This window comes from Chelonia mydas, chromosome 6, assembly GCF_015237465.2.
Source record: "Chelonia mydas isolate rCheMyd1 chromosome 6, rCheMyd1.pri.v2, whole genome shotgun sequence".
NCBI classification, from domain to species: Eukaryota; Metazoa; Chordata; order Testudines; family Cheloniidae; genus Chelonia; species Chelonia mydas.
This window is the reverse complement of record NC_051246.2, coordinates 78,474,886-78,492,822: the sequence shown is the minus strand read 5'-3', so window position 1 is coordinate 78,492,822 and position 17,937 is coordinate 78,474,886. Positions and strand designations below refer to the sequence as shown.

The 17,937-nt window shown below is 39.2% G+C and overlaps 1 protein-coding gene across 1 annotated transcript in view; it reads left to right on the top strand.

The window, feature by feature from the left end:
* Window positions 1-17,937, top strand: part of CDIN1 (CDAN1 interacting nuclease 1) — a 170,706-nt gene that overhangs the window by 42,818 nt on the left and 109,951 nt on the right. Inside the window, 2 exon segments of the mRNA XM_037900520.2 lie at window positions 2,079-2,100; window positions 2,103-2,150. Of these exon segments, the coding sequence (XP_037756448.1) occupies window positions 2,079-2,100; window positions 2,103-2,150 (70 nt within the window).

Genomic DNA, 17,937 nt, shown 5'->3' with positions numbered 1-17,937 from the left:
AAGAGCACCTCATCAGAGCAAAGTAATACAGTATTAGTACTCTTAATTTTATATATTTTGTTTTCATTTCTTCTTCTACCCATGATATACCCATTCACTTAGATATGATGAATATAATTTCTGATCTAGAAACGATACTTTAGCAACACTGTACTAATGCACCTTTGCAATTCAGATCATGTTTTTTCTTTAGATAAGAAATAAATAAAAAAATATGGAGAAGGGGAAGTTATTTAAAGAACTTATTTGTTGTTGGCTGTACAGTAAGGTACATAAGAAAGGGAGTGTTTTCTGTTGGGTGGGTTTTTTTTGTTTTGTTTGTGTGTGTGTGACTGCTGCCTAATGCAATTGGGAAATGTGACAATAACCAGCACCATACTACAGCTTCCAAACAATCAAGCTGCCATTTTTATGTGATAGTTAATATTTAAATGACATACTCCTGCATCTGCTGACAATTGATGTAATGGTAATACTTTATGAGTCAATATATATTTAATCAGTGGAAACTGTAAAAATTGATGAGAAATATATTACATAGGTACATTACAGTATATAGCAGCTCTGGTGAATAAGAACAGTTCCATATTTTTTTGAGGATCTGTAAGGCTCTTTTTAAATTTTTAAAATTATGTGCAGACATCTTTACGTTGTACATGTACTGGAACAATACTACATTTAAAAAAAATTAAAATCTCATTTTTGTTAGGAATAATAAAATTAGTCATACTGGTCTCTACATACAAATATTTTCAAGTGAGATTTGAAGCACTATGAATTTTACTTACATGCTAAATTCTGACATGGAGCATGATGGCCCTATTTCAGAGTAAGATGGACACATGATTAATATGAAAATTAGGGAGATGCAAGTACCTGAACTAATAAGGTAGTCCTTATTCAGGCTGGACTACCTTCAGTAATTTCACCATTTTTCATGTGTCAGCTCTGATGTGGGTTACTGGAAATAAGCAGCCCTGTGGAAGCATATCTTTCTACTTGGGGAGTTTAAGGACATCCAAGTACATACATATTTGAAAAAAACTGTATGTACAAATGAAGCCAGCCTATTTGTCTAGTTACTAAATCAAGATAAAATTTTTGTATGAATACTGGACTTGAAAACCTGTCAAGAAAAATTCATTATGATAATATATGAGTAAGGTTTGCTGTCTTATGGTTAAATAAAAAAACTTGATTCACTCAAGTAATGTTGTAATGCTGTCTAAAAACTGTTATTTCACCATGCGTTTTCCAAAAGTACAAGAACCATTAAAACAGAGTAATAGCTGCTTACAAAAGATATCCTAAATAAATTTGACCAGTCCCCAACCCAAACTCATTTTCTATTACAGCTTCAGACTCTGTTTTTTTGGCCCACAGTACTACTTGATCTTGAACTGAAGGCGCTGCTGGAATTAATGAGATCACATTTTGTGGGTATCACGTATAATAAGCAACAGCAAAAGATGGCCATTTCTTCTGAAATGTAACATGCATACAAAAAAATCAAATTGATCTTTATTACTATTTCACAAGATGCAGTTTAAATGCTAAATATTACCTTAGAATTTGCACATCAATTATAATATTTTAGTCTTTATGCATAGATTATCTAGTTAAAATAGCCGTGATAACATTCCAAACTTGTAACAAACTTGGACAAATGTCCAATGTGTGTGTTACACAAATTTAAATAATATATATTTTGTCTCTCTGCTGTAGGTAGAGACAATGTAAACATATAGATACTTTTTTGATGTAGGGGGGTTAATCGAATACGTTGGTTGAGATTATTTCTCAATAATGGACAATATCTACTGTATTTATTTACAGAAATATATTAATAATCCAGGGTCTTCTATGAGTATTGGTTTCCCGTGGTGTACTGTGGATTGCTGCCACATGTTCTCTGATCAGACATGTTTGTTTCAAATAGTTGAATGCAATATAAAAGAAAGGGCATGAATGTTGCATATAGTGTTTTATACTTGATTTTCACTATACACAGACATTATGACCTTGACAAAATAAAGAGAATGTAAATGTATCCATCTTTTTATTTCTGCCACTTAAAGGTGGACTTTGCACCATCGTTGATGCTCGAATTGTGCTAGAAAGATTTCTAAAGAGCAAGAGGGAAACTATCTGTAAGTAGTCTTTTTTTTAACTTTTTTTCTGACATTAACATAAAAATAATTAACTCACTTGCAATGTTGTGTTAATGAGAGCCAGATTTCAAGACTGTAACTTGAACAGTAATGGACAATTAAAGTTTTATGTAAAAAGACCACCCACAATTTAAATATTAGGGAGAGAAATGCTTTTCTCTTCCTTTTAAATTTTCAGCTAATATGTCTTTTCAGTAAAATAAAGTAAATCAAACTCACTAAGTATTCTGCCTTAAATATTTAAGGCAACATATTTTATTGTAAATAGTTACCAAGACCAAGTCTTGAAAAGAAACCTTATCCGCTTTTTAATTCAGCAACATTGGAGATATACTGCTGCTAAATGCAAAAGTGAGTTTAACTGGTCTCAGTACAAGGGGAAGGAAAAAAAAGAATAGAGCTACAGGAGGAGGTTCAAGCCTAAATTAATTTGCCACTGAAAAAATACATTTTGTTATTTTCTCTGTGTCAACTGCATGATTAAAACCGGCTGTTAAGTGAGCTCTGGGGATGTGCTCGTAAAAGATTTATGAGTAATATTCAATGTGATATTCAAAGTGAGTCATGAATATCAGGGTAATTGCTCTCAGTGCTGGCTCTTTTACTAGGCAGGAGTTTGTCAACTGCCCCATAAATATTTGCCTAGTCTCATGTAAAAAGACAATTTCATCTTCTGCATTTTTATTACCTAGGTAATGTTTACCTTTGGAACTTGACTATGGAAGAATAGGTAAAAAAATCAGAATATGCTTTATGCATATAATCTTCTCCTTTTTGAAAGCAGAAGATAATACCTACTAAAATATCATCCAGTAGCAGATGGTGTTTTTTGTCAGGGTTTTTTCCTTTGGTTTTCTTTGAGTCTGCACAGTTATCTGTGACTGGTGGCCCAGTTACCTTGTGAAGGTTTCATTTGAATGAATTAAGTACTTCCTCTAAAAATTCAATATCATTTCAATAGATGTAGCCTCTAAAGTAACCTGCAGTGATGCTTCATGAGCAAATCACATGATGTCAGAATGGTATGGTTTCGATTTAATCAAGAAAGAGATTAAAGTGGATGTGTGTTATTTTCAACTTCGCCGCAGCACCACCATTTGTCAAAGTCAACCTTCTGATTGCTTTGGACCTACCGCTATCCAAGTCTTGTCAAAATAGTAGTCAGCACAATCTGAAGCAGGTGGACTAGCCTATATGGAGCAGTATCAAACACAGTAAAACAGGATTCATTGAATCATGAAGTTAATAAGTTGCACATAAATTTTGTGACTATTAATTTATCTTTATAATGCTGATGCATCTTCAGTACATTTTTATTTTTATTTTGCATCATTTTATACTGTACGGTCAAACAGAAATGAATATAATTTTGATGTGTACTGTATATCAGAATTCTTACAACTGCACTGCTAGAATTAGATGGCTTGCATGAGTGTGCCAGAAAAGAGCATGAGCATATTTGGAAACATCTTTAGAAAGAGGCATTCCAAGAATGTGGTTTCTGGGGAAAGGAAGCACGCGTACACACGCGCGCGCACACACACATACCTGTGTTCTTGAATTACATTGTAATTATGTGTAATCAAACAAATCCTTATTTTGAAGCATTTTTAGAATTTATAGTTGTTTAGCTCAATGCAGTTTTATTGTGATTAGTTTAGAAAAATCTCAAAATTAAATTCATGGCACACATTTGTTGTTTTGCCATATACAACAGTGTGAAACTCCTATTTAAGCTAAATGGTTGCCAATAGGCTAACATAAACTAAATGTGGAATGATTAAAAATCTACTGTGGAGATCAAATTTAGCATTGGCTTTTAATTATAGTTAGAGTAAAAATATTGTCCTAGAGAATACTTCCTTTTAAAATGGCATATGGCGTTTAGCCGTCTGTGAAAAAGAGGGTGGATGGGAGGGAATTTCAGGGTTGTAGAATTCCATGGAGTTGCTATACTGATCTTAGTAAGGAGCTGTAAGATAGCGTGCTTCTATTCTGACACTTTCTTCCCCTTCACAGCAGCGACCTGGCTGGCCTTTGGCAATGAAATTCAATGCACATGGCTCCGCAGTCAAATCATCAAATTTCCCTGTGTGTATATTAGAGTTTTGTAATGTGTTTCCATTATGAACAATTGCGGGGATAATTGTCTTTGGTAGCAATTAGCTAACAGGTTTGTTCAGTACTATTGGCAGAGGCATCCATCATCCCCTCCCTGACCACACTTTTGTCTAGTGTGGACTATGGCGATCAATAGAATTCTATACAGGGGAAATCACCCTAGCTTAATGAGCTGCAAGTCTCAGTCAGTCTTGGTTTGTATTTTTAATTTTTCCCCTTTAAAACTGGAAAAAAGCCTTTCCTTTGGGACAAGAAAGTACTGTATGTACTATACTTTCACTAGATCAATACATTGTTTTAAATTGTTTACTCCAATAAAATGTATGGGTAATAGCAATGGCTAATGACACAGATGCAGCTTATTGCTGCGGTTAAAGCTACGGTGTATTTGGGGCCATAACTGCTTTATTACTGAGATGTCTTGCATTGCATTAATTTTATTTTTCTGATGCATACAGACTTCACAATGTGGACTTTCCAAAGAAAAGAATTGAAAACAAATAATAAATGACACTTTTTTATTATTATTATTATTACAATAAGCCCTTTGGAGTGTTAAGTGACTGCAGTAGAACCTCAGTTACGAACACCTCAGGAATGGAGGTTGTCCATAACTCCTGAAAAAAACGTTATGGTTGTTCTTTCAAAAGTTTTCAACTGAACATTGACTTAATACAGCTTTGAAACTTTACTATGCAGAAGAAAATGCTGCTTTTAACCATCTTAATTTAAATGAAACAAGCTCAGAAACAGTTTCCTTATCTTCCTGGATCTTTTTAAAGCTTTCCTTTTATTTATTTAGTAATTTTCTTTTAACACAGTACTGTTCTGTCTTTGTCTTTTTTTGTCTCTGCTGCTGCCTGACTGTGTACTTCTGGTTCCAAATGAAATGTGTGGTTGACCGGTCAGTTCATAACTCTGAAGTTCTACACCACTCTGCCCTGAAGGAACCATATCTAGGGATGAATAATAATAGTAATAATGCTTTGAGTTAACCTGTATATAGTGCTTTATATTTTGATTGCATGGAACGCACATGCAAGGATGGATTCAGTATGTTTGGATTCATGAGTGCTCAGCACAAGTAGAATGGAAGCAGTCTGCCTTCTTTCCAGCAAATTGCACTGGATTCTGGGCATCTTAACTATAAGTGTCAAAAGCTTTTGTGTTTTGAAAGTTTCAGGATCAAATAGGTAATCTGTTGGTATCTTGAAGGACCTCTCTGTTGCAGGAAGACTTGTAAGACCTCTTATCCTCAATGCCCTTAGTTATTTCCCTTGGACACGTGGGTTCTTAACATAATCCAATGGAGCTATAGAATCAGCTTTGTAGAAATTCCTCCAAATTGATCTCCTCAAAATGTGCTTTAGCTCAATAGCATGAGGAAGAAGCACACCAGGAGAACTAATCTCTCCTGGCCTGGATTGCCACCAAACACATGCCATCATGCTCCAGAGGAAAATGGTTTTATTCTATGTATGTCTTAATACTCAGAATGTCAGAAGAGCTAAGGGTCCTTCTGATTCTGAAACTTCAGTTCTTATTCCCATAGAAAAATCTTGATCTGAATTACAAAAATGTTTCCAGAGCAAATATCTTCTGTATACAAAATATTTGAGAACACTTCATGTTAAAATGAATGATGATGAGCTTCAGAGTGACTTGCATATGTACTCTATTCAGTTCACTAACATGGGAGCTATTAACAATGTTGCCTTTTATGCTTGAAATATTATTTGTATATTACTGTAGTGCATAACAGTCCCAGTTATGGACCAAGATCCCGTTATGTTAAGCACTGTACAACCACAGAACAAAAAAGACAGTCCATTGACTCCACATGTCTTTTTACAAAATATTTGGTAGCTTTGGCCATATATCAACACAGAATGGGAGCCGCACATGCTTTTCCATAGCAGTTGAGTGACAAGTAGCTTCCAAGTTACTTTGCCCCTTGAATGCCCCAAAACTAATCTCCAGTTAGAAAAGGACTTTCAAATTCCATTTTCCCCTGTAGAACCCATAGATGCACCCTCCAGAAAAAATAAGTCTATGCAAAGGTGTGTTGGGTATTTGCACCCGATGTATTTGGTCTTTCCAGGAGCATCATCTGCACAAAAATGGTCTGGAGTTAAGGGTGGTCCTCAGTGTATTCAGGAACCTTCAGAAACTCTATCCTAAAAAGCTGACCATATGAATTAGTGCAATCAGGACAGTATGTTCTATATAAACAAATAGGGGCAAACTCAGATCTCCTTTGATAGGGAGGTGTACAAGTGCAGTTCTTTGTCCCATAAAACATTTCTGGCTGCCCCTTTAAGTGGCAAGAAAGGAGAACAATGTCACATCAGCTATGCCTGAGTAGAGTTAATGGTTCTGAGTGATCTCTCATTCCAGGGATAATGGACTGCCCCATAAGTACCATTGTGATGAATACATTAGAAATACATGGGATACTGGATTGTTGGAAACATCAGCCATAATATTCATGACACCAAAGGTCATAGCACGTGTGGCTTGTAAAAGCTTCTTGAGGTTATTGAATCTTTCTGGTCCATTGCAGCACTCCCTCTTTGTGCTGTGCATTGTCACGTCAAACATAAAGACATGGAAGTCGTGGAATACCTAAGAAACACTTGGGTGAGATGGAGAGAAAATTGTGTTTAGAGTGGGGTGCCAAGTCCTAGTCCTCACTCTGGCATTGACTTTCTGTATCACCTTGGCCAAATCATTTAAACCAGAGATGGGCAAGCTATTGCCCGCGGGCCAGATCCAGATCCAGCCCCTCAGGGCTTTGGATCCGGCCTGTGGGATTGCCACCCCCATGGCGCCACAGGCCCCACGCCGCTTGTGGAAGCGGCCAGCACCACGTCCCTGCGGCCCCTGGGGGAGGGGGAGCAGAGGACACGCTGCCCTCACCTGTGAGTACCTTCCCCCGCAGCTCCCATTGGGCGAGAAAAGGGAACCGTGGCCAATGGGAGCCTCAGGGGGAGGTACCCGCAGGCAAGGGCAGCGCGCATAGCCCTCTGCCCTCCTTCCCCAGGGCTGCTGGGACGTGGTGCTGGCCGCTTCCACAAGCGGCGCATGGCCAGGGCAGGCTTTCTGCCTGCCCTGGCTCCGCTGTGCACCGCTGCCACCCCGAAGCCACTCCAGGTAAGCAGTGCCAGGCCGGAACCCACACCCCGAACCCCTTCTGCACCCCCCACCCTAACTCCCTGCCCTGAGCCCCCTGCTGCACCTCACGCCCTCTCCTGCATCCCAACCCCCTGCCCTGAGCCCCCTCCCCCACACCTGTCTGCACCCCAACCCCCTTCCCTTAGCCCTCTTGTATACCCCACACCTCTCCTGTGCCCCAACCCCTTGCCCTTAGCCCATTCCTGCACCCCGCACTCCCTCCTGCACCCCAACCTCCTGTCCCAGCCCTACATTCATGGCCCTGCATACAATTTCCCAACCCACATGTGGCCCTCGGGCCAAAAAGATTGCCCACCCATGATTTAAACTCTCTCTAGACCAATTTTCTCATTTGTAAAGTACTTACCAACCCTTCAGGGTTGTTAAATAAAGTTTCTGGAGTAAATCGAGCTCCTCAAATGGAAGAGGCTATTTAAATGCTAAAGCTTCGATTCTGCCACCCTTGTTCACATTGAGTAGTGCCTTATCCACGAGTATTCCCATTGAAATCAATAGAACTTTGAGTCAGATGAGGTACTGCTTAGAGTGAATGGCTTTTAAGGCAGAAGAGATGATTGTGATCATCTAACCTGACCTCCTCTATATCACAGGCATAGGACATTCCTGAATTAAGTTCCATTTGAAGTAGAGCATATCTTTTAGAAAAAATATCCAGTCTTGATTTTAAAATTGTTAGTGATTGAGAATCCACCATAGTCTTTCATGAGTTGTTCCAATGATTAATTACATTCACTGTTAGTAGCAATAAGGCTTTTTTTCCCCCCGATAATTTGTCTAGCTTGAACGTCTATCCACTGGATCTTGTTAGGCCTTTGCTGGATTGAAGAGCTTATTAACAAAGTTTTGTTCCCCTTGTATGTACTTATAGACAGTGATCAAGTCACCCCGTAACCTTCTCTTGGTTAAGCTAAATCGATACACGAAACATTGGAATCAAGCTTACATTTCCCCTCTCCAAAATCACCATGTGAGAAAACTGTCAGCATTCCTTTCCCTTTGTCCCCATCTCTCATCCTTGAGTATTGGTGATCACTCTTGCATCGTGTGCCTGTATAACAAGCAAGGATCAAATCCCCTTGCACATGGGACATCAACACACCTGAACCATTCACATGGAGGCTGACTGACTGCTGCCTATCCTCCTCCTGCTCATCACCTTGGTCACAGTTATAAGTGTGTGTATTTTGTTGGGCGTGAGGGGTTTGGGGTGGAGGTGACATCCAGTATGAGACACTGAGCTGCATCCTCTTCTTGATATGACTGACTGGGAAGAGGTGGTGGACACAGCTACTCCCCTCTTGTATGCCATGATACTGCAGTCAGAAATCCGCTTCACAGTGCAACTACTACACAGCGCCAGTTACCTGGATGAGGGAGGGGTCAGACTGAGAAGCAAATGTGCAGTAGTGCTCCTGGTTCCTTTCCTGACAATGCTCTTCTGTTCCCCATCCTCCGTGGCAGATGATAAATGTCTGCACCCCTTGGACTCCTTCATGTATCCAGTCTTTATGTTCAAAGATTTGATCCCTGACTGGAGCCCAGATCTGTACAATTCTATGGATTCTGTCATAAGGCACCTATGATGATGCAGTGTACGTTGACAGGTCAATGGTACCACACCTTTGATGTGTTGAAGGATGAGGCACAAAGTGTGCATATGTTAGCAGGCAAATGTACACTCTGTTATGTGAGAGTGGGGAAAAAATGAATTATTTAAAATAAAATTCAGCCATCTTATTAGAAGTGTGATGCTACAGAAGTGAAAATACTCCACACTCCATCTTTAATAAGTATTCCTAATGTAGGTGATAGTGATGACGTAAGTAAATAATATCTCTGTTTAGAGATTCCCATGCTGACATACAAGGAGTTTAAATTTTATTAACTCTTTAGTCCATCAAGCAAATAGATCCATTGTAATATGTGTACTGTGTAATCATACTTGCCAAAATTTGGTGATAATTAAAAGCACTCTCTTACTGGCTATGGTTTTCTAAAATGTGCAGTGTGTGTATTTTGAACTAGGTAACATACACTGCAGTGTTCACCTGTATAAGAAAGTATGTATGTTTGTTGGTTTAACTCCCCATTTTCTTCTTCTTGCTTTCCATCTCTCTGTCTTCCCTTGGCAAGTGGGTTGCTGAAGCACTTTAAAAGAAGCAATTGATGCCACAAGTGCTCTGCTCACCTGTTCAGTAGCAGCATATAACCTATGCATTTTCTTTGAAGTCATACTGCCGAAACTTAGTGGAGCAAGGCTGGCAGCATTGACTTATTTTTTAAGCCATGTTGCTACCCACTAAGGAAATCATAGAATCATAGAATATTAAGGCTGGAAGAGACCTCAGGAGGTCATCTAGTCCAATCCCCTGCTCAAAGCAGGACCAACACCAACTAAACCATCCCAGCCAGGGCTTTGTCAAGCCAGGCCTTAAAAACCTCTAAGTATAGAGATTCCACCACCACCCTAGGTAACCCATTCCAGTGCTTCACTACCCTCCTAGTGAAATAGTGTTTCCTAATATCCAACTTAGATCTACCCCCCCATCTACAATGAGACCATTGCTTCTTGTTCTGTTATCTGCCACCACTGAGAACAGCCTAGCTCCATCCTCTTTGGAACCCCCCTTCAGGTAGCTGAAGGCTGCTATCAAATCCCCTCTCACTCGTCTCTTCTGCGGATTAAATAAGCCCAGTTCCCTCAGCCTCTCCTCATAAATCATGTGCCCCAACCCCCTAATCATTTTCGTTGCCCTCCACTGGACTCTCTCCAATTTGTCCACATCCCTTCTGTGATGGGGGGACCAAAACTGGATGCAATACTCTAGGTGTGGCCTCACCAGTGCCGAATAGAGGGGAATAATCACTTCCCTCGATCTGCTGGCAGTGCTCCTACTAATACAGCTCAATATGCCGTTGGCCTTCTTTGCAACAAGGGCACACTGCTGACTCATATCCAGCTTCTCGTCCACTGTAATCCCCAGGTGCTTTTCTGCAGAACTGCTGCTTAGCCACTTGGTCCCCAGCCTGTAGCAGTGCATGTGATTCTTCCTTCTTAAGTGCAGGACTCTGCCCTTGTCCTTTTTGAACCTCATCAGATTTCTTTTGGCCCAATCATCCAATTTGTCTAGGTCACTCTGGAGCTGATCCCTAACCTCCAGCATATCTACCTCTCCCCACAGTTTAGTGTCATCTGCAAACTTGCTGAGGGTGCAATCCATCCCATCATCCAGATCATTAATGAAGATGTTGAACAAAACCAGCCCCAGGACTGACCCGTGAGGCACTCCGCTTGATATCAGCTGCCTACTACACATCGAGCTGTTAATCATTACCCATTGAGCCCAATGATCTAGCCAGCTTTCTATCCACCTTATACTCCATTCATCCAATCCATACTTCTTTAACTTGCTGGCAAGAATACTGTGGGAAACCGTGTCGATATATCATGTCCACTGCTTTCCTCATATTCACAAAGCGAGTGATCTCATCATAGAAGGTAATCAGGTTGGTCAGGCATGACTTGCCCTTGGTGAATCCATGTTGACTGTTCCTGATCACCTTCCTCTCCCCCAAGTGTTTCAAAATGGATTCCTTGAGGACCTGCTCCATAATTTTGCTGGGGACTGAAGTGAGGCTGACAAGTTTGTAGTTCCCTGGGTTTTCTTTCTTCCCTTTTTTTAAAATATGGGCACTATATTTGCCTTTTTCCAATCGTCCGGGACCTCCCCCAATCTACGTTTTTTCAAAGATAATGGCCAATGGCTCTGCAATCACATCAGCCAACTCCCTCAACTCCCTCTGGACCCATGGACTTGTGAACGTCCAGCTTTTCTAAATAGTCCTCAACCTGTTCTTTCATCACTGAGGACTGCTCATCTCCTTCCCATACTGTGTTGCCCAGTGCAGCAGTCTGAGAGCTGACCTTGTCTGTGAAGACCAAGGCAAAAAAAGCATTGAGTACTTCAGCTTTTTCCACATCATCTGTCACTAGGTTGCCTCCCCTATTTAGTAAGGGTCCCACACTTTCCCTGACCACCACCTTGTTGCTAACATACCTATAGAAACCCTTCTTGTTACCCTCCACATCCCTTGCTAGCTGCAACTCCAATTGTACCTTGGCTATCCTGATTACACACCTGCGTTCTCTAGCAATATTTTTATACTCCTCCCTAGTCATCTCTCCAAATTTCCACTTCTTGTAAGCTTCCTTTTTGAGTTTAAGCTCACCGAAGAATTCACTGTTAAGCTAAGCTGGTTGCCTGCCATATTTGCTATTTTTTCTGCACATTGGGATGGTTTGTTCTTGTCCCTCAATAAGGCTTCTTTAAATATAGCCAGCTCTCCTGGACTCCTTCCCCCTCATATTAGCTTCCCAGGGGATCCTGCCCATCAGTTCCCTAAGGAGTCTAAGTCTGCTTTCTGAAGCCCAGGGTCTATATTTTCCTACTCTCCTTTCTTCCTTTGTCAGGATCCTGAACCCAACCACTCATGTCACTGCTGCCTAGGTTGCCACCCACTTCCCCTACCAATTGTTCCCTGTTTGTAAGCAAATTAAGATTGTCTCAGCAAATTATGTAGACTCAGGCAACAAAAGGGAAGGAGAAAGAGGAGGCTTAAGAAAATGTACAGTCTTGCACTTCTACAGTACATAATGTGTTTGTATTAGGGCTATAAAGTGATTGTTTTTAATATCACGATTAAGATTTTTTTAAATCATGATTAATCACAGTTTTAATCGCAGTGTTACACAATAATAGAATACCATTTAAATATTTTTGATGTTTTCTACATTTTCAATATATGATTTTAAATTACAACAGAATACAAAGTGTACAGTGCTCACTTTATATTATTTTGATTACAAATATTTGCACTGTAAAAAAGATAAATGAGTAGTGTTTTTCAGTTCACCTTATACAAGTACTGTAGTGCAGTCTCTTTATCGTGAAAGTGCAACTTACAAATGTAGAATTTTTTTTCCTGCACTCAAAAACAAAACACTGTGAAACCCAGTCCTACTTCTTGTTCAGCCAATCGCAAAGACAAACAGGTTTGTTTACAGTTATGGGAGGTAATGCTGCCCACTTCTCACTTTCATGTGACATTGTAAATAAGCGGGCATTGAAAATTAAAGAAGGCCTTAAGTTGAGTCGGACATTACCAGAGTCTCTGGACCCTTAAAAAGGATATAGCTTTCATTGTGGGCTTCGGACCGCAATCTAGTGTCCAATCCCAGCGCACGTTTGAGGAAAGAGCTCAAGGCTTTGAAATCTCTACACAAAATAGCATGAGTACATGCTTTTAAAGTAAATTTTGCAATTTTTGAATAAAAACTCATCAGCTGGATATCACACTGAGCCCCTGGCAACAAGCGTACAGCTTACTTGATACTGCTCTGGGAAATTCCTTCATAATCAGGAAGGACCATGTGGACCATGCAGTGCTAGCCACTCGTGTCTGTTACCTGCTTACTGCAATTCTAAAATAGTCTACAATTAGACAGTTTATACGTTCCTTCTAACATATTAATGCTATCCATAGCATATTCTTCAAATAAATTTGCAAATTGTAACAAAATTCTCTTTTTTTTCCCAAAATTGGTTTTAATCACTTGTAGAATTAATTTACAGCAGGAAGGCTTAAAACACCACAGTTATGTCTACATAGAAAAAGCTTTAATATATTAATGGTTAACATTTACATTCTTACTGATGAGCTTTAAAATTATTATTGTTTATACCTAATTAGGTGCAACACTTAAAATGCATTGTGCGTATGGAGCTATAAAAAGAAACTAATGGGATCTAGGGCTGACAAAGTAGTATCTAGGAAAGAATCTCATGGAAGGGTGAAATTGAATGTGGTAACTGTAATTATGTAAAAGGAAGTCTATTACTTTATGATAAAGCTGTCAAAATATTGATTGGGTACTCCCACAAATGTACAGAAGATCAATAAATTAATACTACGTCATAGGTGGGAATATAGGAATTCCATTTTGACCTTAATTTGTGATGGAGATGTTTAAAACAATATTTATAAATGGATTATGGCAAATAGGATTTTCTTCCTGTTGATTTTCTTTTAACTGAGTCATAGTTTTGAGCAAATACTTTCACTTATGAGTTATAGTGTTGGTACCATTAGAAAACAAAGTGTAATGTTTATCCACCGTCCAGATAAGGTGCATTTTGTTCCATTGATGACTCAATTCTTGGCCTCTTGACTAGAGACAGACCTACCTTACACTGTGTAACTAATGTTGAGTAGAGATTCACTGAAGTCACCATAGGCGGTATTTGAATTGGTATAAGGTAGCGATTTCCTCTCCCACCAAATTACCTTATCTCCAACTATTTGAATGTTCAGTCTAAAACCTCTCTCCTCAGTCGGAGAGAGGATGCAGAGGTACCTCTTCAAAGAGAACATGGAGACTATCCAGCCAAGTTTGTCCCCCTCACATGATTTTTTTTTATGTGATGGGAATACCTGACCTTGTATAATCAAATTTACTTCAATGACTGTAAAAAAATAGTAAAAACAGTATTGGATATGGTTCCCTAAGTAGGGGCCAGAACAGGTCTTTGGAAAAATGTTTGCTCTTATTGTCTCATCATCAGCCCTTTGCTTGTGCAGTGATTCTTTGCCCTCATTAAAGTAATATAACATTTCTTAATGTTGGAATCTCCATACAGGAACAGTTAGTGGTTTATTATTTTTTTTGTTTGTTTGTTTTATTTGAATTATGATGGTGCCTAGAGGCCACAGCCATGGATCAGGGCCTTATTGTACTAGGCACAGTATAAATACAAGATGGTCCTTGACCTAAAGAGAGTTCAGTCTAAGATGAGAGACAACAGATGGACATAACAAACAGAAAGGGGAAGCATAAGGAAACAATATTGGTCTGCATGATAAGCAGCAGTCATATCATATTAGGGACTAGATTCGTAAGGAGGACTCGGGTGCTGCAGGGCCAAACATTGCAGGGCCGAGCATTGCAGCATCTAACTTTAGGCAGCCTGGTAACTAGTAGAATTCACAACCCTGAAGTAGGTAACCAGGTTTCCTATACAATGCAGAGGGGAGAGTTAGGCACCTAAAAAGGGGATTCACAGAAGTCATCAAGCTGAGCAGGTAGTTGCCTAAATATCCAGAAGGAAAGTCTGAGAAGAGGAGTGTTGCCTGAGCACTGCCCCTCAAATTCTGGGTTGGAGTGAAGCACTTACTGTATTCAGGATTCACAGCCATGATACCTCTCCTTAGCAGGTTAGCTCACTCTCAAGAAAAATGGAGTTGGATAAAATACTTAAATATCATTGAGTCAAAGAGAGGGAGTGATGCTGTAGCCTAGTGGTTAGCACACTCACCTGGGAAACCCAGCTTTCAGTCCCTGCTCCAGTGAATATTTCAGTATTTCTGCACAATGTGGAACAGCTCCATCTTGACCCACCCCCAGAAACACCCAATAGCCCAGTAGTTAGGGCACTCATCACAGAAGTGAAAGACCTAAATTCAAGACCTGTCTCTTCATCAAGCAAGGTAAGAATTTGAACTTGGGTCTCCCATGTTATAGGTCAGTTCCTTAACCACTGAACTAGTAGAGTAAAAGGGGAGCATAAGCACAATAACAACATTTTCTGAGGGCCCTATTTGGTAGGTGTGCTTTTAGGCAACCTCTGAGCATGTTCATCGAAGTGGCCCCTACAGGTGAGATAGGCACCAAGCTGGTGGGTGGCATATGGACTTAGGCAGCTAGATATAGGCAGCTGCATGCTCAGCAGCACAAATTTAGGTACCTAGGGGGCTTTTACCAGTGGAAAACTTAGTGTGTCCACAGGGTTGAGCAGCTGTTGAGTGGTGGTTTTGTGAATGCCAGTGGTGCTCAAATGTTGGACTTTGCCACCTAAAGTGGCAGTTAGGGCCTTGGGTTGGTGTATTCCTGAAGGTTTCATCACAAGACATAATCTTTAATGCCTAGAGACTCCAGGACAATCCTAGAGGGTTTGCAACCCTATTAGGCCTGTAAATCCCTCTTGTGAATCTAGGTCTAGCTGTCTTATCGTTCTTTCATAGTTCAGTGTACTGTCAATGTTTGACAGTAGCCAGTACCAGCCGCTTCAGAGGAAAGTGAATGCAGGAAACCCTGCAGTAGACAGTTATGGAATAACTTGCCCACACAGATTACCCCCCCACCCCCAAACCAGATACTTAAAGGTTGTTCTTATTCACTGAAACACAAGGATTTATATCCTTTCCAAAACTGTTTCCTTTTTTTCTTAATCCATATTATTTTTTGCTCTTAATTATGTTGATAACTATATAAATAACCAGTCTTTTTTTTAATCCTGCTACGCACTTGGCCTTGATATCTTGTGACAATGAGTTTGAGACTAATTGTACATTGTATGCAAAAGCCTATTTATGAGCTTTAAATTAAATTACATTTATTTGAATGCCCATTTGTTATTTTATTGAGACAATGAATAATTTCTATACCATTCATCCTTTTATCTCTAAGAGTCCTTCCTATTTGTTTCCTCCAAAATAAACACACCCAGTATTATTAATTTCTTCTGATTTAAAAATATTTTCAGGCTACCAACAATTCTTGATTCCGGTCTCTGAATGCCCTCTATTTCTGCTGTACCCTTTTTTGAGATATGATGACCAGAACACAGTGCTCTGGGTGAGGGCATGCCAATGTTTTGGGTGGTGTTTTCCATCCCATTCTTTAATCATCTTAACTAGAGCTGGTCAACATTTTTTTTTACAGGAGTTTTCTGTTTTAGAAAAACAGTTTCAGCAAATCAAACATGTTTTTTCAGGAATGTATGATTGTGACAGATTTTTTTATGGGAAAAATTTGAAATGTTTTGGTTTTGTGGGAAAAGTTGAAACATTTTGTTTCAGATTTTACATTATTTTTATATTATATAAAATATTTTAACATATATATATAATGTATTAAAGTAAAAACAAAACATTTAAACACTAATTAACTTTCATCAGAATTTTCATTTTACAGGAAATTTTGGCTTTTTGAATACTGAGTACTCACATGCAGCTCAAGATCACTAACCTAATTTTTGTAACTCTGAACATTTTTCCTACTCACTATGCCCTCTGTTTTCTGGGTCATTAAGAAAGACCTTAAACTGTTCCTACTACAGCACAATATGGCACCTCACGTTAAACTTTTCCCATGATGAAACCTCGCCATATATTCTACTCATAGCCAGTTTCTAATCCACGACAGTACTTTGCCTCTCACTCCATGGCCACTTCAGTTTCCGTAATACCTTCTTCTGAGGGACTTTATCAAAGGCCCTTTGAAAGTCCAATTATATTATTCTTTTCTTTTATCCACTATTTTATTGATCTTCAAAGAATTACTGTAGACTAGTGATGCACAACATTTTCTTTGCTTCAGTCCTTATGCTATCATGGTCATTTAAGATTTTTTTAAGTCTGTTTTTAATTATCACTTCATCCAATTATCACGTGTTGGAGTAAGGTTTATGGTCTGTAATTCCAAGATCCCCTTAGCACCTCATCTAAAAATACATACAGCATTAACATTTATTGTCTTCCAAACCTCTGTATGTTGTAGCTGATTATAATTTCCCAGGAACATGAGTGCACAAATGAAAAAATAAATGTTACCCACAACTTTTAAGAGAGATTTTGTATTAATGGGAAATCCATATACCAATCTATTGAAGATGTGACGGTGTTCTCACGATATGTAATTACCCATGCCAGAGGTTACAGCAATGTGTATAGTGCCTGCCAAAAAAAGTTGTCAGAGTTTTTAAAACAACCTTGCCTTTGGATATCCTATTAGTTTATAAAATGCAGTAGAATGTTTTTAAATGTATAATTTTATTGCGAATGAACTTACTGCTTCATTTATCTAGCTTAGTGCGGTGGCAGCAGCATGATACACTACTGTTTGGTAGCAGTAGAGTCAGTGCACTTTAGAGTCCACATTCTTTGCTGGTTAGAGTCTGGGTGCACTGTGGAAACAGATTTTGTTCTCTAGGATAAAGGGATGCTTGTCTACATGGCTCACAAAACCACTTTCATCTGTGGCCTGATCCTTGGAGCAATGCTGGCATCTGTGATGCTTTCTGGCTGGAGTTGCTTCCCTGCCCTTCCAGTTGGAGGTAGGAGACCATATTTAACCAGTAGGCTAGGAAGAAAATTGGAAGCAAAATTTTATTTAAAATTCTTTTGTGTACCTTTATTAAAAAGCAACATTTGTGAATTAATATTTTTACCCTGAATATAAACTGTTACACAACATATTTGATAATTTCATGGTTTTATTCCTTTAGCATGATTATTAATATTTAGATCAGAGGATTTTTGTTCGTATCTGACAGTGATTTAGAGGATTTATTGTTAATGCAGGCTTTCCTAAATAGCCACTTAATGGACCTAT